This window comes from Vipera ursinii (genome assembly GCF_947247035.1).
Source record: "Vipera ursinii genome assembly, chromosome: 7".
Taxonomy (NCBI): domain Eukaryota; kingdom Metazoa; phylum Chordata; class Lepidosauria; order Squamata; family Viperidae; genus Vipera; species Vipera ursinii.
In genome coordinates this window covers 69,997,662-70,023,480 of record NC_139521.1, presented here as the reverse complement: position 1 = coordinate 70,023,480, position 25,819 = coordinate 69,997,662, and the positions used below count along the sequence as shown (strand labels likewise).

The following is a 25,819-nucleotide window of genomic DNA, read 5'->3' as shown; positions in this document are numbered from 1 at the left end:
TTACTTCTCCCCTCTCCTCTTGGTAGAACTTAGATGCTTACTTGCTCTTTTGTGACAGTTTGTTAGTGAAGGTATTAACCACCTATGGATTTGGCTTTGTATTTTTCTGACTCATCTTTTACTGCTGGCTTCTTAAAAATGATTTGTGTTGCTGACAAATAAATATGCACAGGCTCCCGAAAACTGATAAGTAACAGATGGCAGAAGAGAGTTAACAACAATGATCTGTATTAGAATAATGGGACATTGAGAAAAGAATTATCTTGCCAGCAATGAGCATGTTCTGCCTTTGTTTTTAAATGGCCTCTTAAGCATTTCTGTACCTGATAGATAACGCGGGAGTGTGTGTGGGTACTGGGAAAAAAAGAAAAGAAAGAAAGGTCTCCATATGTAAATATAGATGTCTACCATTTGCATATGGGTGGTAGATGTCACTATTTTCCAGTACAATAGAATTACAAGGCACCTTGGAGGTCATCTAGTCCAACCCCCTGCTCAAGCAGGAAACCCTACACCATTTCAGACAAATGGCTGTCCAGTCTCTTCTTAAAAACCTCCAGTGTTGGAGCATTCACAGCTTCTGGAGGCAGGTTGTTCCACCAATTAATTGTTCCAACTGTCAGGAAATTTCTCCTTAGTTCTAGGTTGCTTCTCTCCTTGATTAGTTTCCATCCATTGCTTCTTGTCGTGCCTTCGAGTGCTTTGGAGAATAGGTGGACTCCCCCCCTCTTTTTTGTGGCAGTTCCACTCTGTGTAGGAAGGCTGCTGGGTGACCTTGAGCCAGTCCCTTTCTCTTAGCCCCAGGAAGGAAGCAATGGCAAACCACTTCTGAAAAATCTTGCCAGGGACTTGACCAGGCAGTCTCCAAAGATCCGACATGAGTGAATGGAAGAAAAAAAATCCTAATTAAGGCAGTGGTTGCTTGGAAAAGAGAATGTGACTGTCATCTTTCAAGCTTGTGAACTTCCTAAGTGCATCTTGTTTGACCAGGGTGAATGTAGATTGGTAAATTGGTTAATCTTTTCTTAGGTCTTCTTAACTTTCTGTAACCAAGGCATGCTTCATTGGCAGATAAAGGTATTGTGGAAAGTCACACACCCTCCCCGAGAAGGAAATATTAAAAGGGCAGAAAAATATATTTCCTCAAAGGATCTTAAAGAGGCAGAAAAGCATGCCCAGTTTTCTTAGCAGCCCCACGTCTCCCTCCCCCTCAAGCAGAAACCCCACTCTGTAGAAATGCAGATGATCATCTTGTCAGAAAGACTGGATTGAGGAAACTGGGATTAGGAAGAAAGATCCGTAGAATCAACACCAAAAATCTAAGAGTCATCAGCCACAGGGAAGCAGGATATGACCTTTGGGACCTAATAGGATTAACCCACCACCATCAGAATACCAGAAAGGCACACTCAGATTCAGGTCAAAATTCATGCCACAGGAACAACTCCAAACAAAAGGCTCCAGAGGGTATAAAAACCCACTCCCTACATGTGCTCGCTCTCTTTTCTTCCAGAGCCATCTTCCTGTCTGGCTCTCCTCTTCAATAAACTGTAACCTTCTTTCTATAGCAGTTGCCATGTTGTTTATTCCCGGCTTGGACTGAACCATGATGAAGACTTTTCCTTCAACAGTATTCCTCGACTTATGAGCACTATCTTGCCACAGTTATTAACTGAATCACTCTTTTCAGTGCCATTGTAACTTTGAAGGGTCACTAAATGAGCTATTGTAAGTTGAGAACCATCTGTATGGACAATGTTCAAGATATGTAAAATACTGTTAACATTTTAATCCAAGAAGAAGAAGCACGGTTCCTCTGCAGCTACTATGAATTAAATTCATGAATATTGCAGACTTTGTGTCTTTACTCTGAGTGTAACCATGCCATTCCTTCAGCAATATCTTTCTCTTTAGATAAGGTATATATGGAATGGGCAAAACATTTGAATTTAGAAAATCTCAAATCCAGAATGATCTGTTTTGAGGGTGGAAACTCTACTTTCAGATATGAAATATTTGTTGTGTATTTAAAGATGGGCTACTGCCCCAACATCGTGCAAGGATTTCAGACTGGAAAGATGAATGTTTTGAATTCCAAATAGTTCAGATTTGCAATGCTTTTTCCCACCGTCGGTCAGCCTAAAGGGTTATTTTACTGAGCATCTTTTATTGAGGTTTGTAACTTAAATGTGGAATTATAGAGAGAGAAGACATAATGTGGAGGGGTGGTTTTGATCCATATTAAAAGACTCACAGTGTTCTGTTCCAGCCTACGACCGGCCCTGTTTGAATATCAGGGACAACCCTTTTTTATAGTCAACAGGCTGGAAAAACCCAACCAAATTTATTTACAAAGAAATCAAAAGTGCAAACAAGAGTTAAACCAAAAATTCAAACAAGAGTTAAACAGGAATAACAGACCAGGACTCTAGCAGAAGATCTTCAAACGGTTGCCTTCAGCAACCAGCACCTCCCACACTTTCCGCTTTTATCAGCAGTCCCAAGGCGTGGCTTCTCATTGCCTTCTCCTCCTCTCACCGAGTTGCCTCATTGCCTTTCTCTGTTCTACTCTGCTGGATTGCCTCCTGCTCCTAGCGTCCCTGAATAGATCCAGCTGTGAATCATCTACGTCCAATACCTTGTGCTAACACGGCTGAGTCTGATGAAGAACATGACGGGAGGGGCCAGGCTGAGAGTCCTGCAGTGCCTCAGAGCCTCCCTCTGACACCAAAGGCTCTCCAAACCCCTCCTCCTCCTCTTCAGAATCATCAGACTCAACTGCCGGTATCACAGGCTGACGGTGAATCACAACACACAGCTTGGAATAGCACCCTGTTAACGATGATTCAAATATATTTAAGATACATTAAAAATACTCCAACATATCGCCTATTTACTTATAAATAGTATAGATCACTCATTCTCACTTCTCTCATCTGAGGCACTTAAAACCAAGGCCACATCTGAATATAGCTGATACAGCCTGATTTAGAGTCTCCACAGAAACTGGGTTGACAAATTTTAGGTGTACCTCACTTAGCTGTATTTGCTTGGCTGTTTTGCCCAGCTGGACAAATCCTATAAAACTACAAATTTACTTAGATATTTTATCTTTAGATTTGTTTCTCTGAAGTAACACTTGTTCAAGCCTCATTTTGCTTTCTTTTATGCCCTGGGGCTTTTATTACTTGACAATAATACTTCAGGTCTTTGTGATTTCTTCAGTCACGGAGAACTTGAAGTGACTCCAAGCTAGTTTTGCTTAGCTAAACTAAGACATCACACGACATGATTTTGTGATTTTAGCATCTTCTCCTTCAGTGACCAGTCAGGCTGAAATACTGTATTGCAGAGGTCCCCAACCTTTTGGGCACCAGGGACCGGTTACGTGGACGAGAGTTTTTTCCACGGACTGGAGGGGGTGTGGTTTTGTGTGCTGCCTGCATCCCGTAGATGGGGCTTTGCTTGTTTGTGCGGCCCGATTGCTGGCATGCTGCAGCCCGGTATTGGTCCACGAACCGGAGGTTGGGGACCCCTGCTGTATTGGATTTCTCTTTTGGCTTTGTCTTCTACCATATGAAAAATCAACCACAATTCTGCAAGGTGATCTTAGACGCAGCCAGCAATTCTATAGCATAGGCCAGGGGTAGGCAACCTTGGCTCTTTTATGACTCGTGGACTTCAACTCCCAGAATTCCTGAGCCAGCCACGCTGAGGGGAAAGGGAGAGGTTTCCAAGCTGAGCCATGGCGACTCAGGAATTCTGGGAGTTGAAGTCCACGAGTCATAAAAGAGCCAAGGTGGCCTACCCCTGGCCTAGGCCTAGGTCACTTTATGACTCGTGGACTTCAACTCCCAGAATTCCTGAGCCAGCCATGCTGAGGGGAAAGGGAGAGGTTTCCAAGCTGAGCCTCTGGGAGTTGAGGTCCACGAGTCATAAAAGAGCCAAGGTTGCCTACCCCTGGCATAGGCTGTGCTTTTGGACCTACCAAGCTATCCCTTTGGAACAGAACTATTGGTAGTCCTCAACTTACAACAGTTCATTTAGTGACCGTTCAAAGTTACAACAGCACTTAAAGTGAATTTATGAACGATTTTCACACGACTATTGAACCATTCCCATGGTCACATGATCAAAATTCAGACACTTGGCGACTGACTCATATTGATGATGGTTGCAGTGTCCTGGAGTCACGTGATCTCCCTTTGCGACCTTCTGACAAGGAAAGTCAGTGAGGGAACCAGATTCGCTTAACCACCTTGTTACTAGCTTAACAACTACAGTGATTCACTTAACAGCTGTGGCAAGAAAGGTTGCAAAGTGGGGAAGAACTCTCTTAACAAATGTCTTGCTTAGTAACAGCATTTTGGCTAAGTGAGACATTTGTTAACTGAGCCCCCCCCCCCCCCATTTTATCACTTTCCTTGTTAAGTGAATCATTGCAGTTGTTCAGTGCAGAAATTTCAAGGTCAATTGCGGTTATAAGTCAAGGACTACCTGTATATCCTTAAGATCAGGGCATACAGTAGATTTCCTTAAGAAGCCTATGCATATGTTCCCAGGTTTTTTCTTATTAAAGTCCATTGGACCTATTTTTAAATTAAATGTATAACACAGTGTTTGGCAGCGTAGAACGCCCAACTGTTTAGTCCATCAGAATATGAAAAACTATGATTGCCACTGAGTGCCATTTGTGCAGAATAAGAGGTAGATCCCTGTCACCATCAAGAGAATAATTGACGATTCCAAGAACTGAATCATGGGAACTTGCATGTAGACACATGTCAGCTGGCACTGAAACAGCCTCTCAAATTTTGCTGGATAGCAGAATAGATGCCATGGAGCAGGGGTCCTCAACCTTGGCAACTTTTAAGACCTGTGGACCTCAACTCCCAGAATTCCTCAGCCAAGAATTGGGAGTTGAAGTCCACAAGTCTTAAACTTACCAAGGTTGAGGACCCCTGCCATGGAGGCTAATGAGTCCAGCGACCCCATAGGTTGATTCAGTACCTGTTTTATCCTCTTTAAAAGCAAAGCAAAGATCGCTGGGAAGGCGCTGGGGTGATAGCAAGAACCCAAACTTTCCTTTACAGCAAACTTTGAAAACTTCAAAGCTATGACTAATGCAGACCTTAATCTCCCCATTTCATTTTTGAGCTGAGTTTGCACGTACGGAGGAATGTCTGCGTGTAGCTGAAGAGATAAGTGAGTTCTGGGGTTGGTTTTTTTTTTTCTTTCTTTCCCCATTTCGTTAATGGAAAATGCTTGCCGGAGTCCATTGTTGTTATCTAGGGGAAGGAGTTGGGGGGAGCAGGCGAGGAAAAATCTTATTTGCTGAGTCGACAGGCGAGACAAATCTTTTCCGTGCCTGTATACTGGTGTTACTGTTTTTTTTTTCCATTTAGAGTTGGACACAGACTCCCAAAAGTTTATGGAGGAAGAAGTGTTGCAAATAAACGGAGAGAAAGGTTTTTATGGAAGCTCGTTTTAAATAGCCGTATAGGAGTTAATTTAGACGACAACTCTCTTGTGGGTGGAAAAGAACTGAGTCCATATGTTTTCGGCAGATGGTTATATTTCAGTTTGTAGCAGGAGGAACAGAATGAAATTAACAACTATTTTTCATATATTGTGGCCCTCATATACAGGCTGTCCTTGACTTGCAAGCATTCATTTAGTGAGCGTTCGAAGTTACAATGCCACTGAAAAAAGCGACTTATGACCGTTTTTCACACTTAACGACTGTTGCAGCAGCCCCGGGGTCACGTGATCAACATCCAGACGCTTGGCCACCGGTTCATATTTATGACGGTTGCAGTGACCCGTGGTCATGTGATCCCCTTTTGCGACCTTCTGATGAGCAAACTCAATGGGAAAGCCAGATTCGCTTAACCACCATGTTACTAACTTAACAACTGCAATGATTCACTTTGACAATTGCGGCGTGAAAGGACGTCAAATGGGGCAAAACTCACTTAACAGCTGTCTCACTTAACAACACAAATTTTGAGCTCAGTTATGGTCGTAAGTCGACCACTACCTGTAATGTGGGCCCAGGTCTGTAGCTTACTAGGCCTAGCCCAGGGGTGGGGAACCTTGGCTCTTTTATGACTTGTGGACTTCAACTCCCAGAATTCCTGAGCCAGCCATGCTGAGGGGAAAGGGAGAGTTTCCAAGCTGGCTCAGGAATTCTGGGAGTTGAAGTCCACAAGTCATAAAAGCGCCAAGGTTCGTTCCCCACCCCTGGCTTAGCCAAATGCCAGCAAGATGTAAATCCAATCTCCTTTTTACCACTTGTTTTGCAGACTTAAATTTGCAGGTGTGGATTCTTAATAAAACATTCAGATATTGAAAGCCAGAGGGAAAATATTTTCTGTCAGCATTTCCTTGTCTGACCGTGAGATCACGCAACCGTTGAGGAAGGATTCAAACCAAAGGCAACCTCCCCGAGAATGGAGATATTGTGGCTCTATTTAGCCCAGACGATCTAATTCATTTTCAAAAATGAATCTGACTCCCCCCACCCTGGGAAGAATGAACATTGGACAGCTTTGTTCCTGCTGTTATTTGTCCTGCTGCAGACCCCCTGGGAGCACAAAACAATAACAACCCAAATACAATCTGTATTGAAATTGCTTTTCCAGCCATGCACAGTCCCTCTTTCCACAGACAGCGTCTCTGCCATCTTCAAACGTCATGTAATTAGCATCGATAGATTGTGTTTGTATCCTTAGCTAAGTTGTAGAAAACTCCCAGCAATGATCCAACTGAGGAATACATGTAACCACGATGTAAACAAGATGTTGAGACTCTAGAAACTAGAGTACAGAGAAGAGCAACAAAGATGATGAGGGGACTGGAGGCTAAAACATAGAAGGAACGGTTGCTGGAATTGGGAATGTCTGGTTTAATGAAGAGAAGGACGAGGGGGGACATGATAGCAGTGCTCCAATATCTCAGGGGCTGCCCCAAAGAAGAGGGAGTCAAGCTATTCTCCAACGCGCCTGAAGGCAGGATAAGAAGCAACAGATGGAACGCAACCAAGGAGAGAACATCTTCAATGATAGTTTTTTTTTAAAAAAAATAGATATGTGACAGATAACCCAACATGCACATAGCCATGTTTTCAGCAATGATCCAACTAAGGCCAGAATGGGATAACTCACTGTGGCCAACTTGTCATGACCAATTAGCCTTGGGACCAGTGGTGGGATTCAAATATGTGAGCAACTGGTTCTCTGTGTGGATGCCATTTCCGGAAATCCATTCTGGGCCTGAGCAACAAAAAATTAGCTACCGGTTCTGCCAAAGTGGTGCGAACCAGCTGAATCCCCTCATTGCGAGGGAGAACTCGTCATGGGACAATTCAACAAATACAGCATGGCCAACAATAATAAAAGAAAGAAAGTCAATCCAGAAACGCAAGAGTTACAGTAATTTTGACGAAAGCATGGTCACCAATAATAAAAGTACCTGAATGAAAAAAATGATTACAGTGTTGAATTGTCCTGAGGCAAGTTGCCCTGTGGCGAATTGGCCGTGGTGAGTTGGTCATGGTGAGTTTGTCATGGTGTGTTGGCCATGGCAAATTGGTCACAGTGAGTTGTCCTAGACGGCAACCTTGGCTCTTTTATGACTCGTGGACTTCAACTCCCAGAATTCCTGAGCCAGCTTGGCTGGCTCAGGAATTCTGGGAGTTGAAGTCCACGAGTCATAAAAGAGCCAAGGTTGCCTATCCCTGTCCTAGACCCAACTAAGGCAGGTGTCTCCAAACTTGGCAACTTCTAAGACTTGTGGACTTCAACTCCCAGAAGTCCCCATCTAGCAGGGCTGTCTGAGGAATTCTGGGAGTTGAAGTCCACATGTCTTAAAAGTTGCCAGGTTTGGAGATCCCAGAACTAAAAGAAACATCTCCATAGGTTGTTGTTTTTGTTTTTTTAGATAAATTTGTGGCAAATACCCAAGCGTGCACATAGCCACGTTCTGGCCGCTACAGAATCACAGTTTTGCTTTTTATCAAAGCGATCAGTCTCCGTTGCTGACATTTCTTTCTCGTAATCGCCTCTCTGTCTCTCCCAGCCTGCCATCCCTCTTGTAAGACGTGCAGTGGGCCTGGTGATGATGAATGCGCAGCTTGTCATCCCCACGTCTCTTTCCTCAATGGAAGATGCAGAACCCCCTGCAAGACAGAGCAATACCTCAATCTGGTGGGACACTGTGCTGGTAAGTGCACAAGAAATATTGAACCACTTGCAGCACAATTTATTGTTTGGTCCTGCCACATTTGTAACCCTCTGCTTCTTTCCCTCAGAGGTGTTCAAGGATAATGCAGTTTTGTCTTCATTCCGAACTGGAATTAGTTGGACGTTTCTGCTTTGTTTATTGCTCCGTTTGAGGCAAAGTACAGATTTGTAGTCAGGCTGTCAGCTGCCACCTTATGCTTGCTTGTGCTTTGCTACGTTATGGTGACAGATTGCCTTGGACCCTGTGGGGGGGGGGAAGACGGCAAGTGGGGAAAACGAAAGTAAGTACTGTGTCTCTCTGAGACACTGCTTCAAGGTCACCCAGCATACCAGCTGCATACCATACTGTGTCTGGATTGACTGTTAGGAAAACATCCTGCCTGTGATGGAAAGTAGCTAAGGGAAAGAAAAGTTGAACTTAAAGGTTTTTGGCACACGATTCTCACTTCTGCAATACACTTGACTTTCAATAAACCTATTCCTTCCTCAGCAAATGGAGCCTTGGATCGTTTTTACTTAGAGGTCTAAGTGGTGGCAGGTCCGACACGGGCTTTCTTGATCTGAATCCAGCAGTTTGGACACACAGCTGCAAATGGGCGTACAACCTTGGGACTGGCTATTACCTGACACACCTTGATGGCATTTCCCAGTACCTTTGTAGGAACTGAAGTGATTGTAGTGCAAACACTTTTGAAGGTGGCTTATATTGACAAAGAGACTCAATGTACTGAGGATATTCTCTTGAGGAACTGGACCAAGGTATCTTTTTTTGGTGGATGTGCTACAGGTGCGTTGTACAATTTTGCTGATCCACACCAGCATAATTGTTTTTATTTGTTCAAAAGAACTTCATCATGTTTTAGTCTGTCAGGACAACAAGCATAAACCCTGCAGACAAGCGAAGGAAATCAGGAGTCCAGGCAGTGCAGATGAATACACACACACACACACACACACACACACACACACACTCACACACATGTAATTTTTTTGGATTGCTAACAAAGAATTAAAGGGAAACTGATAGCTATTTCAAACTTATTTGTTCTCATCAGTCCACCACACACTTCCGAGATTCGAACCTGGGCTGATTGCATTTGACCCCTCCCTTGGGCTCAGCCTGGTCATCTACACCTGCCTTAGCAATGGTAGTTCCAACAGTTCTGATTGCCATTATTAAGCAAGCACTATATGGGTCATTAAGCAAGGACCTTATGGGATTTACAATTTGTGATTTCCTGCAGGTTTCCCCATTGATGCGACTGTGGGGTGGCTGTGATGTCCATAACTATGGGGAGACTTCAGGACTTTTCCATGGAGATCTTTTTTTACTTGATAAACCCATACATCTTATGTCAGACTCTCCCGAAAGAGTTTTTAATTTTTTTAAGCAGAAAGAGCCAGTCAATAGGAAACAAATAACCTGCAAAAGATTTCAGATACTATCATTCTGAAGTTCATTATTTCACAACTCCTTGTGTATTTCTTTTGGGTTAGAAAACTAATTTATTTGATCTCAGGAAATCATTTTTCATAGCTCATTTGTCTCTTCTGCCCCAGCATTGATACCACTTGGTTTTCTTGGAGCAGAATCAGGCATAAAAAAGTCAAAGCACTGTGTTTTTTTAAGATTTTTTTTAAAAAAAGTTACTGTACTTTAGAACAAAGACTCATCCTTATTTCCAGAAAATCTTTGAACCTCATATAAATCTTTTAGAAAATAAAAAAGCAGGTAAATGCAGCCTAGTCTTTGATTATTGTTTGCCCATTTTTCCAAAAAAAAGATGAGTTACGTTGCATTGGTAAAGAGGACAGCAACAATATTATAGCTAGAGCAGTCATCCCCAACCTTTACAGCTTGGCCCGGCTGCGTGGGGTGGGGGGAGAGGAGAACTGGGCTGTGCGAGTGGCGAGCCAGCGTGCCTGTGAATGCACACACAGCTCTTGCACAAGTGTCAGGCCAGCACACATGTGCCCAGTTTGTCTTACACGAGTGGTGAGCCAGCACGCATACGTGCAAATGCCCACCGGCCCGCCACTCATGCAAGTCGAGTTGCGCTTGTCCACTCTGGCCAGCCACTCATGCAGTCTAGTTCTGAAAAGGCTACAGCCCGGGGGTTGGGGATCCCTGAGCTAGAGACAGCGTTCACTTAACAATAGTACTAGAAACTCCCATTGTTAAATGAAAGGGTTGTAAGTTGAAAAACCATTTGATCATGCTGCTTTGCAATGACAGTTCCAACAGTCCCAGTTGCCATCATTAAGTGAGGACCGTGTGGGTCATTAAGCAAGGAGTTCGTGTGATTGAAACTTGTGACTTCCTGCTGGCTTCCCCATTGACATGACTGCAGGGATGTCGTAACAGCCATAATTATGAGGACTGGTCATAAACATGTCAGCCTTACGTAGTAGACCAAACAGAAAACACGTCCAAATAAGCTAATTCAACTCTATTGTAAAGCTACATTAACAGGATCCTGCAAGTCTGAAAGTACAGTTCTCCCGCTGTCACTTTTACCGACTGATGCGCTGTTCCTGCTGTCCACTTACTCCACCCATTATGTAGCTGTGGGCTATGCTGCCTTTTATCCTCTTCTCTGACAGCTCGCTAGGTAGCATCCGTTTGCCCCGTTCCCAAGGTCATTCCCACATACTATTATAAGAACTACCATTCATTCAGTACCATCCTAACTTGAACGATCAGTGAACCAGGGACCCACCTAAATGTGTTTTTCAAGAAGGAACTCAGTGTTGTGATTCAGGGTCAGCCTGTGGGTTTGGCAGTTGGGTCGGACGACTCAGAGGAGGACGGGGGTGTTGAAGACCTTGCTGAGGGGGTTGAAGATCTTGCTGATGATAGCCCTCAGCCAGGCCGCTCCCACTTGGTCACCACGGAGACCCAGCTGTGTGAGCCTGACAGCGTGGATGAAGATGACCCACAGCTGGCCCTGTTCAAGGACGCCCGACGCAGGAGGCAGTCAATTAGGAGTAAACAGAGGAAGGCAATGGGGCTTCTCGGAAGGAGGCAGAGAGAGGCCACGCCCTGAACTCTTTATAAGGGGAATGTCTGGGAGGGCTGGTTTGCTGAAGGCAACCGCTCGGATGGTTCATGTTTCTTTAAGCTCCTGTTTCTTGGTTCGTGTCTTGTTTGTTTTTGTAGCTATAAATTTGGCAGGCGTATTCCAGCCTCTTGCCATTTGTGGAGGGGTTGTCCCTGCCTTTTCTGCAGGGCCGGTAGCAGGCTGGTACAGAACACTCAGGGTTGAGTTTCTGACATTCCCAGTTGAAAAGAAGACTCTTCTCCTCCAAGCTGGTGCTTCTTATATTAGTGGGAACTGCAGCCGGGTTCAAGCAGAGCAGATTGGGGAGGAGTTGACTGGAAGGATGCAATGTGGAGTATTTGATAGCATGGAGTATTTGGTTGTGTGCTTTAAGCTCTGTTTAACCAAAAGGGATGTATACTGTCCATGAACCAAAAAATATGTTGAACAAGTTTCCTTCCTCGCTTATGTGATCCGAATCGCATTTCCACCTCCTTCCAAGCATTCTGCAGTTTAAAACGTTCCGGGATTTGATTTTGCTCTCTGGTTACTCCTAACTGAGTGGATCTGCATGCTTAGCCATAGCAGATCTAAACTGCGCAAATTCAGACAAGCAATAATGGGCAGCAGAATGGATAGTATTCATATATAGTATGTGCCTAAAAAGCAGAGACATCACCCTGACAACAAAAGTACGTATAGTCAAGGCTATGGTTTTCCCAGTTGCAATGTATGACTGTGAAAGCTGGACCATAAGAAAGGCTGAGTGCCAAAGAATCGAGGCCTTTGAGCTATGGTGCTGGAGAAGACTCCTGCAAGTCCCTTGGACTGCAAGGCGATCAAACCGGTCAGTCCTAGAGGAGATCAACCCTGACTGCTCTTTAGAAGGCCAGATCCTGAAGCTGAAACTCAAATACTTTGGCCACCTAACGAGAAGGAAGGACTCACTGGAGAAGAGCCTAATGCTGGGAAAGGTTGAGGGCAAGAGAAGAAGGGGACGACAGAGAAGGAGGTGGCTGGATGGAGTCACTGAAGCAGTAGGCGTGAGCCTAAATGGACTCCAGAAGATGGTAGAGGACAGGAAGGCCTGGAGGAACGTTGTCCATGGGGTTGCGATGGGTCGGACATGACTTCGCAACTAACAACAACAACAATAATATGTGCAAGGGCGAAGATTCGACTTGGGATTGTTGTGGAAATTTTTTTTTTAAATTGACAAGTAGTCCTCAACTTATACCATTCATTTAGTGACTGTTCAAAGTAACAACAGCACTGAAATAAGGGACATGTGACCGCATGGTCACATAATCAAAATTTGGATGCTTGGCAACTGACTCGTATTTATGACGGTTGCAGTGTCCCGGGGTCACATGATTATCTTTTGCGACTTTCTGACAAGGTCAATGGGGAAGCCAGATTCACTTAACAACCGTGTGACTATCTTAACAATTAGAATGATTTGCTTAACAGCTATGGCAAGAAAGGCCATAAAATAGGGGCAAAACTCACTTAACAACTGCCTCAGTTAGCAACAGAAATGCTGGGCTTAACTATGGTCGTAAGTCAAGGACTACCTGTATAGTGAATGTTGTCCAGCTCAGCTGTTGACCTATCTTAGTGTCTGAACACATTTTGAAAGTCATCATTAGGTATGATTAATGATTAATGATAGCAAGTAGCTATCACATCTAAGATGGCGGCGCCTGGAATGGCCGCAGCTGCATTGGCTCTTGAAGGCGAATAGTTTTGGGTGGGATAGTAAGGGCTATAGGCCACATGATCAGGAAGATTTTAATGTGTTTGAGCAACATGGTGGAACTAAGGTAACATACGACATACGACCGACAATCTTCGCTGGCCTGGCGAGTTTCTAGTTGTTTTGGAACTGTTGGTGAGACCGTTAAAAGTCGTTGGCGCTGTTTGAATTTGTTCTGCCAGCAGCAAGATCTGACTGCTGGCCCAGTGATGGATTCTACTGCAAATCAGGGCTGTTTCCAGAGGAGGCAGAGGAGGACCTGGAGCTTATGGAGCGAAGGAACTGGATGAGGCTGTCGGCAGGCCCAGAGGAAGGGAGTTGGGGCTTTTGGAGGAGTCGGTGGCGGCGGCAGCAGCGTGTTCCAGGGGCGAAAAGAAGCAAGGCCCCTATAAGGAAAAGGTGGAAGAGTCAGGATCAGAAAAAGGAAAGAAGGCGAGGTTGTCAGAATACAAGCAAATTTGAGGGCTAATCCACATGGAGCCCCATTTCCATCTGTCCTGTGTGCCATCGTTCACTCCCTAGAGACTAAAATGGACAATGTGAAATTTGAGCGGGCCACGAACAAGAAGTATATATCGGAGGTGGTGACCCTTTGAGAGCTGTATGCAATGAAATTTCATTTTGATGTATGCCGATTGGTGTACATTAAAAGTGACAATGAAGTTATCATCACATAAATTCATAGAACTTCAGGTATTGTAATACATGTATCAGTTTTCCTCAACCAGAAGCTTCTTCAAATGTTTTGAAATAAAATGGAGAGAATGTCCAGGTTGAATTATATTGTCTAGGAACATCCCCAGGATGGATTGGAGTAGGAGGTTGACATAAATACTGCCGTACGCTACCGTATGGAGAAATTTTAATTTCTAATATATTTTTATAACTGTCACTCAATCTGTCATTGATGCTTGTTTAATACAGAAATGTTCCTTTCCACCCCCTTAAGGGCAAACATTGCATATTAGGACTTCAAAGAAACTTATTCTTCTTTTTCTGTACCAATTGCAGCCAGAAAGCCAGTGGCAAAAAAAGAAAGAGAAAACATTTTAATTGTCAGAAGCTACACCAATTATTATCTTGCAGAGCGGGTAAGCCGTAAGTCAATTTAATTGGCAGGAAGGGAGCAATAGAAAAATAGCGCTATCCTTGGGAAGAATAACAGACCCAAAATAAGGTCTTTTGAAAGGCATTAGTTGATTTCTTTTCTCTGGAACCAGTTGTACTGTGAGATAATATAGTGCATTTTACATTGTCAGTAATCCTGTGAGGTTTGCCTAAAAGAATTACTTATTCTACCTTTCTTTTCTTCTTCTTTGATTTTTCTTTCTTTCTTTCATTCCCATCCATTTTGAGATTCCAGATTTGTCTTTGTAACAGTCTGGCAACAGCAGAGCAGCTCCTTTTAACGTTTTTGCATTATTGAGTAGTGAGACACATATAAACTGGATTGTCAGATAATAATAAATGATGATGATGATGATGATGATGTTGGAAGGGACCTTGGAGGTCATCTACTCCAACACCCTGCTGAGGCAGGAAACCCTGTATACCAGTTCAGGCAAATGGCTGTCCAGTCTCTTCTTTAAAACTTCAAATATGCATAGAATGAAGGCTACTGCTAAGCTTGTAAGCCACCCTGAGTCTTCGGAGAAGGGCGGGATATAAATGGAATTAAAATAAATAAAATAAATAAATAAGTGCTGGAGCATTCACAGCTTCTGGAGGCAGGTAGTTCCACTGATTAATTGTTCTCACAGTCAGTAAATTTCTCCTTAATTCTAGACTGCTTCTCTCTTTGATTAGTTTCCTTCCGTGAGCTTCTGTACATATCCTAGTCAGTTTCACTCACCTAATTTGCAGGTAGCACTCAGCTTCACAACAGTTCATTCAGTGACTTTTCAAAGTTACAACTGCACCGGCAGTGTGAATTATGACCGGTTTTCACACTTAACGACCATTGCAGCATCCCCATGGTCACATGATCAACATCCAGACGCTTGGCAACTAGCTCATCCTTACGACAGCCGCAGTGTCTTGGGATTCACATGGATCACCTTTGCGACCTTCTGACAATCCAAGTCAATGAGGAAGCCAGTTTCACTTAACAACTCTGTTAACAGCAGGGGCTCACTTTGGCAACAAAGGTTGTCAAGTGGGGCAAAATTAACAACTGTCTCACTTACCAGCAGAAATTTTCGGCTCAGTGGTGCTTGTAAGTGGAGGACTTACCTGTAGTCAAATAACACCCAGGGGCCTTCAGTAGTGTAAAGAGACATTCCAGCTTAGAATATCACGTGAAATATTAATACCACTTTACAATGCCTTGGTAAGGCCACACCTAGAATACTGCATCCAGTTTTGGTCACCACAGTGTAAAAAAGATGTTGAGAATCTAGAAAGAGTACAGAGGAGCAACCAAGATGATTAGGGGACTGGAGGCTAAAACATATAAAGAGGAGTTGCTGGAGTTGGGTATGTCCAGTTTAATGAAAAGAAGGACGAGGGGGGTGACATGATAGCCATGTTCCAATATCTCAGGGGCTGCCCCAAAGAAGAGAATATCAAGCTATTCTCCAAAGCGCCTGAAGGCAGGACAAGAAGTAATGGATGGAAACTAATCAAGGAGAGAAGCAAGTTAGAACTTCCTGACAGTTGGAACAATTAACCAGTGGAACCACCTGCCTCCAGAAGCTGTGAATGCTCCAACACTGGAAGTTTTTAGGAAAAGACTGGATAGCCATTTGTCTGAAATGGTATAGGGTTTCCTGCCTGAGCAGGGGGTTGGACTAGATGACCTCCAAGGTCCCTTCCAACTTTTTATTATTATTGTTGTTGTTATTGTTATCTTCATTGTCATTGTTATTATCCTTATTATCGTTGTTATTGTTATTGTTATTGGTTATGGGAGGAAATGTCTGAAATCAAACCTTTAGGTCTATTTCTGTTGTTTACCAAAGGTTTGGTCAGATTAATGTCAGGTACAGGCAACCACTCACGGTTAGGCCCTAGGCACACAAATTCTCCTGGTCTCGTCATTCAGCTGAGAAACAAAGCTTCCAAAACGAAGAAGGAAGAAAAGGTTGGGAGGGGTTAAGTTCTAGCAGGAGAGGAGACGTCCAACAGCGAATCTGGACACAGCAGCAGCCTCGTGCTTTCGTCTCCTCCAGACTGCCGTAATTTCCCTTGTAATTTTCTGAATCGCTGTTAAGGAGGACTCATTCGGTGTCGAATATCCCTCGCATGCATTGCATACAAAAGGCGTCTTGTAAAACCCTATTTCCCCCCCATAAAATCTTTTCAAACATCTCTGTTGAGGGAGACGGTCAGGAGCCCTGGGCTTAATGAGCTGCTGAAAGTAGGAACTGTCAGGTTTTCTTCTCCTACTAATGAATCCCATTCTTGAGTCTTGGACATGTTGCAACGCAACTTGTCTTCAGCAGTTAGGAACAACAATATGGGAGCACCACTTCGTCGTCGCTTTTCTATTTATTTTTTTTAACATTTTACAGGTAGTCCTCGACTCACAGCAGTTCATTTAGTGACCTTTCAAAGTTACGATGCCCCTGAAAAAAAGTGATCGTTTTTCACACACTTTTTTTTTAAAAAAAATTATTAATTTTCCCCCCATACAATTCAGTAGTACTTATTCGGCAACGTGTTGTCTGAGTTTATCATTCACTAATACCAGTGATGCGGTGGCTCAGTGGGTTAGGACGCTGAGCTTGTCGATCAGATGGTCGGCAGTTTGGCGGCTCACTTTATTTGATGCAATCCATCAGCTGCAGTTCGCAAGAATTTAGGCTTCTTAATAAAATTAGGAAAAGGCGCTAACAGTCTCTTTTAAAGGTCTGGTAAGGTAAAGGGATGCAGTGGCTCAGTGGGTTAGGACGCTGAGCTTGTCGATCAGAAGGTCGGCAGTTTGGCAGGTCGAATCTCGAGTGCCGCGTAACAGAGTGAGCGCCTGTTACTCGTCCCAGCTTCTGCCAACCTAGCAGTTCGAAAGCACGTAAAAATGCAAGTAGGAAAATAGGGACCACTGCGGTGAGAAGGTAACCGCGTTCCGTGAGCCTTTGGCATCTAGTCATGCCGGCCACATGACCACGGACACGTCCTCGGACAAGCGCTGGCTCTTCGGCTTTGAAACAGAGATGAGCACCGGCGCGTAGAGTCAGAAACGACTAGCACGTATGTGCGGGGGAACCTTTACCTTTACCTTAATACAAGTTTAATTCCTAATCCTTTGTTCTTTTCTCCAGCCGTTGATAAAAAAAGTCCCGAGTCTGATAGTATTCTGTTTCTTCTTTCTCTTTCAACCTCATAGTAAGCCTGTCCATTTCTGCACAATCTAATATTTTTTAAATTATTTCTTCCTCTGATGGTAATTCTCCCGTTTTTCACACACTTAACAACCATTGCAGCATCCCCACGGCCACATGATCAAAATGATGACACTTAGGGAACTGACTCGTATTTATGACGGTTGCCGTGTCCCGGGGGGGTGTGTCATGTGATCCCCTTTGGCGACCTTCTGGCAAGCAAAGTTAAATGGGGAAGCCGGATTGACTTAACAACCGGGTTACTAACTTCACCAACTGCAGTGATTCACTTAACAAATGTGGGCAGAAAGGTCGTAAAAAGGGGCAAAACTCGGCAAATTTCTCACTTAGCAACATAAATTTGGGGCTTAATTGTGGTCACAAGTTGAGGACTACCTGTACTATAAAATTTTGTGACGAGCTGCCCAGAGTCTTTGAGATTTGGGCAACATACAAGTTCAATGCATTTTGGTTGGTTGTGGTCAGCCAGATCTTTAGGAAGGGATTTGCTATTTTTATCCATCTACCGAGTCCTTCCCAAGGACCTGGGATAAGCAGGTGTTTAGTATTAAAGGTTATTGTTGCAGGATGTAAGCTGTTCCAGGTAAAGCTGATTTTTGCAAATTATTGTTGTACTGTGGGGCAAATGCAGGAGATCTCGCTGGCGTTCCTTCATCTGTCATAATCTGAAGGTGTGTGCGTGTGTGCAAACAGATCTGATAAGTGTGGCAGGAGTGAATTCTGCTCAAATCCCCTTCCTTCTGAAGTATCCATTTTTACAGCAAGATATACAAGTATTGATTTTTCCCGAAATTAAGAACTCCGACGCTCCATTAACTAATGGGGCACATGATGCTTTACAGTTTTTCCCAAAAGAGTCTCTGGCTCTGTTTGCTGTGGGGTTTTTCTTTTGTGGTCAGGTTAAAAAAAACAACATTTCAATCCAGGTGGCCTTTTCGGCCAGCTGTTCCTTGAATGTGTTTCCTTAAAACTACAGGTGGTCCTCAAATTACGACCAGAATGGTGCTCAAAATTTCTGTTGCTAAGTTTTATTAAGAAGAAGAAGAAGAAGAAGAAGAAGAAGAAGAAGAAGAAGAAGAAGAAGAAGAAGAAGAAGAAGAAGAAGAAGAAGAAGAAGAAGAAGAAGAAGAAGAAAAGAAGAAGAAGAAGAAGAAGAAGAAGAAGAAGAAGAAGAAGAAGAAGAAGAAGAAGAAGAAGGAGGAAGGGACCTTGGAGGTCATCTAGTCCAACCCCCTGCTAAGGCAGGAAACCCTATACCATTTCAGAAAAATGGCTGTCCAGTCTCTTCTTAAAAACTTCCAGTGTTGGAGCATTCACCACTTCTGGTGGCAGGTTGTTCCACTGGTTAATTGTTCTAACTGCCAGGAAGTTTCTCCTTAGTTCTAGGTTGCTTCTCTCCTTGACTAGTTTCCATCCACTGCTTCTGAAAATATGGCTTCTTACAAAGTGTCCTACATCATGCATGATAGAGAATAGGTCTTGGCCTTCTTCTGTGTGACATTTTTTTTAATGTCCTTGAAAAATTTGTCAGTAGAACCAATTACTAAAGGAAGATACATTCAAGCTGAAGCTGGACAATCCCATCTGTCAGGATGCTTTAATTTGCCTTTCTTTATCGAACAGGGGATTGGAGGTGAGATCTAACTTGGCCCTTGCAACGTTGAGTCTGCGATGCTAATATTCAGGCCTCTGTTGGGCGTCATGTTTTGAAGGGTATTTGCAATCAGTGTAATGCCTCTGGCAAAGGGAAAATTTTGCTGTCACTCTCTCGGCTTGCTGTGCTTGTTAGAGAAGGAAGTAGGGAAGGATTTCAATCCACTGAAGTAGAGCTCAGATGTGGAAGGTGAAAGAATTGCATTGATAGTAGAGTAGAATTAGAATAGAATAGAATAGAATAGAATAGAATAGAATAGAATAGAATAGAATAGAATAGAATAGAATAGAATAGAATAGAGTGGAATGGAATAGAATAGAATAGAATAGAATAGAATAGAATAGAATAGAATAGAATAGAATAGAATAGAATAGAATAGAATAGAATAGAATATAGAGTTGAATGGAATGGAATGGAATATAGAATAGAATAGAATAGAATAATGGAATGGAATAGAAATAGAATAGAATAGAATAGAATAGAATAGAATAGAATAATGGAATGGAATAGAAATAGAATAGAATAGAATAGAATAGAATAGAATAGAGCGGAACGGAAAAGAACAGAATAGAATAAAATAGAACAGAATACTGTAGAGCAGAGTGGAATGGAACAGGACAGAATAGAATAAAGAGTAGAATGGAATGGAATAGAATATTGAATATAGAATGGAATGGAACAGCACAGAATAGAATAGAATAGAATAGAATAGAATAGAATAGAATAGAATAGAATAGAACAGAATAGAAAATAGAATAGAATAGAATAGAACAGAATAGAGAATAGAATAGAATAGAATAGAACAGAACAGAATAGAAAATAGAATAGAATAGAATAGAATAGAGCAGAGTGGAACGGAATGGAACAGAATATAATAGAATATAGAATAGAATAGAATGGAATGGAATGGAATGGAATGGAAAAGAACAGAATATAATAAAATAGAACAGAGCAGAACAGAATAGAATAAAGAGTCGAATGGAATGGAATAGAATATTGAATATAGAATGGAATGGAACAGCACAGAGTAGAGTAGAATAGAATAGAATAGAACAGAATAGAAAATAGAATAGAAAATAGAATAGAGCAGAGTGGAACGGAACGGAATGGAACAGAATATAATAGAATATAGAGTAGAATAGAATAGAATAGAATTCTTTATTGGCCAAGTGTGATTGGACACACAAGGAATTTGTCTCCAGTACATAATCTCTCAGCGTACATACAGGCAACAAGTGATAAATCCCGATCACAATCATAAACTACAATCATAATAAATCATAAGATACAACACTCCGTGATAGTCGTAGGATACTACAGTAAATAAGCAGTCAACATAAATCATAACAGGATAACTAAATAAAAGCAATCAACATAGATCATAAAATACAAACAACAAAGTTACAGTCATAAGATGGGGTCTTTTGTGCTCTCTGAGCTTGGTGGTTTTTTTCTTGCAGACGTTTCATTACCCAAACTAGGTAGCATCATCAGTGCTAAGGCAATGAAACGTCTTCAAGAAAAACAGCCAGGCTCAGAGACCACCAAGGACCCCTCACGTCAACCCTGAGCTACAGATATTCTCCTTTATGAGTATAGTCATAGGAAGCCGAGAAAATAGGGTAATAGGAAAGATGAGAAGGATAATAGCAATGCAGCCCTACTAGGTGGTTTGACATCCCAGGGCATAAGACGGCGTTGTGGGAATCAGCTGTTCAGCAAAGTGACGGCCTGGAGAAAAAAAACAACTTTCCTTGTGTCTAGTTGTGTTGGTGTGCAATTACCCCATAGCATTGTCTTGAGGGAGGAAGTTGAAACAGTTTGTATCCAGGATGTCAGGGGTCTGTAGATACTTTCTCAGCCCTTCTTTCTGGCTGGCGCTATGCACAGATGCTCAGTGGTGGAAGGCAGGCTGGTTGCAGTTGTTGTTTTTTCCTGCCGTCCTAACTATCCCTTGAAGTCTGTGTCTCTCTTGTTTGATCAACTGGTTGGTCAGCCAGATAGACAGATGGAAAGCCAGCGCGGAAAGCCAATCCGAAGCCTGCTAATTACCGGTAAATGGTCCTCTGGCCTGTCGTAAGAGCCAGAATTGCTTCTTCTTTGAAGAGCAAAACATACCAACAACGTGTACAATAGCACAGGTCCTTGACTTACAACTTATTCATTTAGTGACTGTTCGAAGTTATGAAGGCACTGAGAAAGGGAGCTTATGACCAGTTCTCACATTTACGCGTCCCCGTGGTCACGTGATCAAAATTCAGACCCTTGGCGATTGACGGTCGCTGTGTCCCGTGTGTGTGTGTGTGTGTGTGTGTGTGTGTGTGTGTGTGATGTGATCTCTTTTTGCGACCTCCTGACAAGCAAAGTCGACGTGGAAGCCAGATTCACTTCAGTGAGTAACTTGTTGCTAACTTAACAAGTTCAATGATTCACTTAGCTGTGGCGAGAAAGGTCATAAAACGGGGCAAAACTCACTTAACAACTGTCTCTCATGGGATCAGAAATTTTGGGCTCAATTTTGGTTGTAAGCTGAAGACCGTAATGTCCTCCCCCTTGAATTATTTCTAAAAATAATATGGGTAGTCCTCGACTTGCGACCACAATTGAGCCCAACATTTTTAAGTTGCTAAGTGAGAAATTCGTTAAATGAGTTGTGCCCCATTTTACGGCTTTTCTTGCCACATTTGTTAAGTCAGTCATTGCCGTTGTTAACTTAGTAACACGGTTGTTAAGTGAATCTGGCTTCCCCATTGACTTTGCTTGTGAGAAGTTTGCAAAAGGGGATCACATGACCCCGGGACACTGCAAGTGTCATAACTATGTCGGTTTTCAAGCATCTGAATGTAAATCACGTGACCACGAGGATGCTGCAGCCATCGTAAGTGTAAGAAATGGTCATAAGCCACGTTTTTCAGTGCTGTTGAAACTTCAAACGGTCACTAAATGAACTGTTGAAAGTTGAGTATCTGTAAAATCGGGATACATGAATGAATGAATGAACAACTGAACGACTGAATGAATGAACGACAGTGTTGTGATTCAGTGTCAGCCTGTGCTCCCAGCAGCTGAGTCCGATGAATCTGAGGAGGAGGAGGAGGGGTTTGGAGAGCCTTTGGTGTCGGAGGAAGATTCTGATGCACTGCAGGACTCTCAGCCTGTCCCCTCAAGTCATGTTCCTCATGAGGCCCAGCTGTGTGAGTACGAGGTGTCGGACTCAGAAGAGTCACAGCTAAATCTGTTCAGAGACGCTAGAAGCAGAAGGCAATCCAGCAGAGCAGAGCAGAAAAAATCAATGAGGCAACTCAGTGAGAGGAGGAGAAGGCAGTGAGAAGCCACACCTTGGGACTGATAATAAAAGGGGAAGGTGTGGGTAGGACTGGTTGCTGAAGGCAACTGTTTGAAGACATTCTGAGAGAGTCCTGGTCTGTTCTTGTTTACTTCTGTTTAACTCTTGTTTGATATTTTGATTCATTTATTCTAATTGCTTTTTTGTTTGAACTGTAAATAAATTTGGGTTGGGTTTTTCCAGCCTATTGACTGTAAAAAGGTAAAAGGGGTTGTCCCTGATACACAAACAGGGCCGGTCATAGGCTGGAACAGAACAGACTGAATGAATAAACGACTGAATGAATGAACGACTGACTGGCTGAATGAATGAAAACTCATCCCTTGTGATTCTGTTTTGACCATTCAGAAAGTTTGACTTGTTATGAACTCTACCATCATTTCTGTCCTCTTCGAGCAGATTGCCATCCACTTTGTGAGTTGTGCATCGCAGATCTCCAAACAGACAGAGGGAGCATCTGTCTGAGGTGCCGTGATACCCATCGCCTGCTTCTGAAGGACCACTGCGTGCCAGACTGCCCCTTGGGATTTTACCAACTCGGAGAAGCATGTCGGAGTGAGTAATGCCTGAGATAACAGGGACACTAGCAATCAACAGCCTTGACATGCCAATTAATTTCCCATCAGATAAATAATTTTTTCAGCCTGTGGCCTCTCCTTGCGTGAAGCCTTAATGATAAAGTTATTCATAGGGAGATGAAATTACTGCTGTCTGGAGTCAAATCAAAGACTGTAGAATTTCAAGAGACTTTCAGAAGCTGGATAGAGAGACACCCTCAAGTTCTCAAGTGACCGATATCCAGAACCATCCACCCTCTGGATAACATATATAATCATCATGATGAATAGATGTTGATGTACCGTAAATGGTATTTTAAAGTTGTCTCTGATGATTTTCTTTATGTGTAATTACTCTGATTCCTCTACCACAGACATGTCAAACACAAGGCCCAGGGGCCGGATCCGGCCCGCAAAGTGGTTTCATGTGGCCCGTGAAGCCATCCTGGAAACAGTGAGGGAACGGCCCCCACTGCCTTGGCCCTGGCTCAGAGACCCTCCTCCTGCCAGAGACCCCCAGATCTGTCCCACTCCTGCCCAGGACCCCATAGGCACCCTTGATGTGAACGATGTAGAGCTGGCCACACCCACCCAGTAGGCCATATGCACTCTAGCCACGCCCACCCAGTAGGCCACGCCCACCCTGGCCATACCTATCCGGCCCCCTGAGGGCAACCGCAATGCTGATGCGGCCCTCAATGAAATTGAGTTTGACACCGCTGCTCTACCACCTGATGTTCTTCCAATGTATTTGACAGCCACTGGCATAATTGATATTAATATCAATTGATATTGCTGGCTGGGAAGGAGGATGATAAGAGTCCATCAATATCTGGATGGGCCAGGTGTTCAATAATATCAATTTGTCAGTAAATTTATGATGCGCTGTTGGTTTGTGGCACCAGTTTTTCAATCGCTGCAGGAGATGGGGGACGATTTCCATTCCTGGATAAATCCCAATAAAGTAGAATTCACAGCAATTAAGGAAGAAAGTCCAATCAAGGGTTAAATACTATATTGGGTTCCCCCCCCCCCCCCAAATTAAGAATATTATTTTTCTACATCACAAAAACATGAGGAATGAGCAAATACCAACTGGAAAACGAAGAGATTGGAATAGCTTTACTCAACCTGGCACTCATACAAAAGTTCAAGGTCAAACTTAGCTGGATATGCTGTGTTTAATATATATTCCAGGAATATAAGAGAGTCAGTTTGGTCTAGTGATTAAGGCACCAGGCTAGAATCAAGGAGACTGTGAGTTCTAGTCCCACCTTAGGCATGAAAGCCAACTGGGTGGCTGAGCCAATCACCAGGAAGCGGTGAGTTCTAGTCTCACCTTAGGCATGAAAGCCAGATGACTTTAGGCCAATCACCAGGAGAGGGTGAATTCTAGTCCCATCTTAGTCATGAAAGCCAAATGACTTTGGGCCAATCACCAGGAAGCGGTGAGTTCTAGTCTCATCTTTGGCATGAAAGTCAGCTGGGTGACTGAGCCAAACACCAGGATAGGGTGAGTTCTAGTCCCACCTTAGGCACAAAAGCCAGATGACTTTGGGCCAATCACCAGGAGAGGGTGTGTTCTAGTCCCACCTTAGGCACGAAAGCCAAATGACTTTGGACCAATCACCAAGAAGGGGTGAGTTCTAGATCCCACCTTAGGCACGAAAGCCAGCTGGGTGACTGAGCCAATCACCAGGAAGCGGTGAGTTCTAGTCCCACTTTAGGCATGAAAGCCAGATGACTTTGGGCCAATCACCAGGAGAGGGTGAGTTCTAGTCCCACCTTAGGCATGAAAGCCAGATGACTTTGGGCCAATCACCAGGAGAGGGTGAGTTCTAGTCTCACCTTAGGCATGAAAGCCAGATGACTTTAGGCCAATCACCAGGAGAGGGTGTGTTCTAGTCCCACCTTAGGCACGAAAGCCAAATGACTTTGGGCCAATCCCCAAGAAGGGGTGAGTTCTAGGTCCCACCTTAGGCACGAAAGCCAGCTGGGTGACTGAGCCAATCACTAGGATAGGGTGAGTTCTAGTCCCACCTTAGGCACAAAAGCCAGATGACTTTGGGCCAATCACCAGGAGAGGGTGTGTTCTAGTCCCACCTTAGGCACGAAAGCCAGATGACTTTGGGCCAATCACCAGGAGAGGGTGAGTTCTAGTCCCACCTTAGGCATGAAAGCCAGATGACTTTGGGCCAATCACCAGGAGAGGGTGAGTTCTAGTCTCACCTTAGGCATGAAAGCCAGATGACTTTAGGCCAATCACCAGGAGAGGGTGTGTTCTAGTCCCACCTTAGGCACGAAAGCCAAATGACTTTGGGCCAATCCCCAAGAAGGGGTGAGTTCTAGGTCCCACCTTAGGCACGAAAGCCAGCTGGGTGACTGAGCCAATCACTAGGAGACAGTGAGTTCTAGTCCTGCCTTAGGCATGAAAGCAGACTGGGTGACCCTGGGTCCGTCAGTCTCTCTTTCTCTCTCCGTCCAATTCACTTCACACAGTTGCTGTTGTGGGGGGAAATAAGAGGAGGAAATCCTGTTGGATAAGTTTGTTGCCTGGAGTTATTTGTAAAAATAAACGTAAAGACGTGACTTTCCTTTTTTTCAAGGCTTCCTTGTATCTCTACCTCTCAGCATATCCATTGACAGTTTACATTCTCTTCATTCCTGCTAACCCATCCACTTAAGTCCGGTTGAACAGTTCTAGCCACAAATCCTGAGTCCTGCCAGCATCCAAATCCGTGGGGGGCGGGCTGCATCCCCCACGCAATGTCTATTCTTGGGCCACATTGAGTGGGAATTCGAGACCCTGTAGTCGCGACACAGCCAGAGGGACCCAATTGGGAAAATTTGGGCTGAAGATCACTCCTTCCATGGATAAATGG

The 25,819-nt window shown here is 43.6% G+C and overlaps 1 protein-coding gene across 1 annotated transcript in view; it reads left to right on the top strand.

Moving 5' to 3' along the window:
• FRAS1 (Fraser extracellular matrix complex subunit 1) overlaps positions 1-25,819 on the top strand; it is a 247,286-nt gene that overhangs the window by 50,022 nt on the left and 171,445 nt on the right. Inside the window, exons 11-12 of the mRNA XM_083368033.1 lie at positions 8,080-8,223; positions 22,729-22,935. Coding sequence (XP_083224159.1) covers positions 8,080-8,223; positions 22,729-22,935 — 351 coding nt within the window. The remainder of the gene's footprint in view (positions 1-8,079; positions 8,224-22,728; positions 22,936-25,819) is intronic.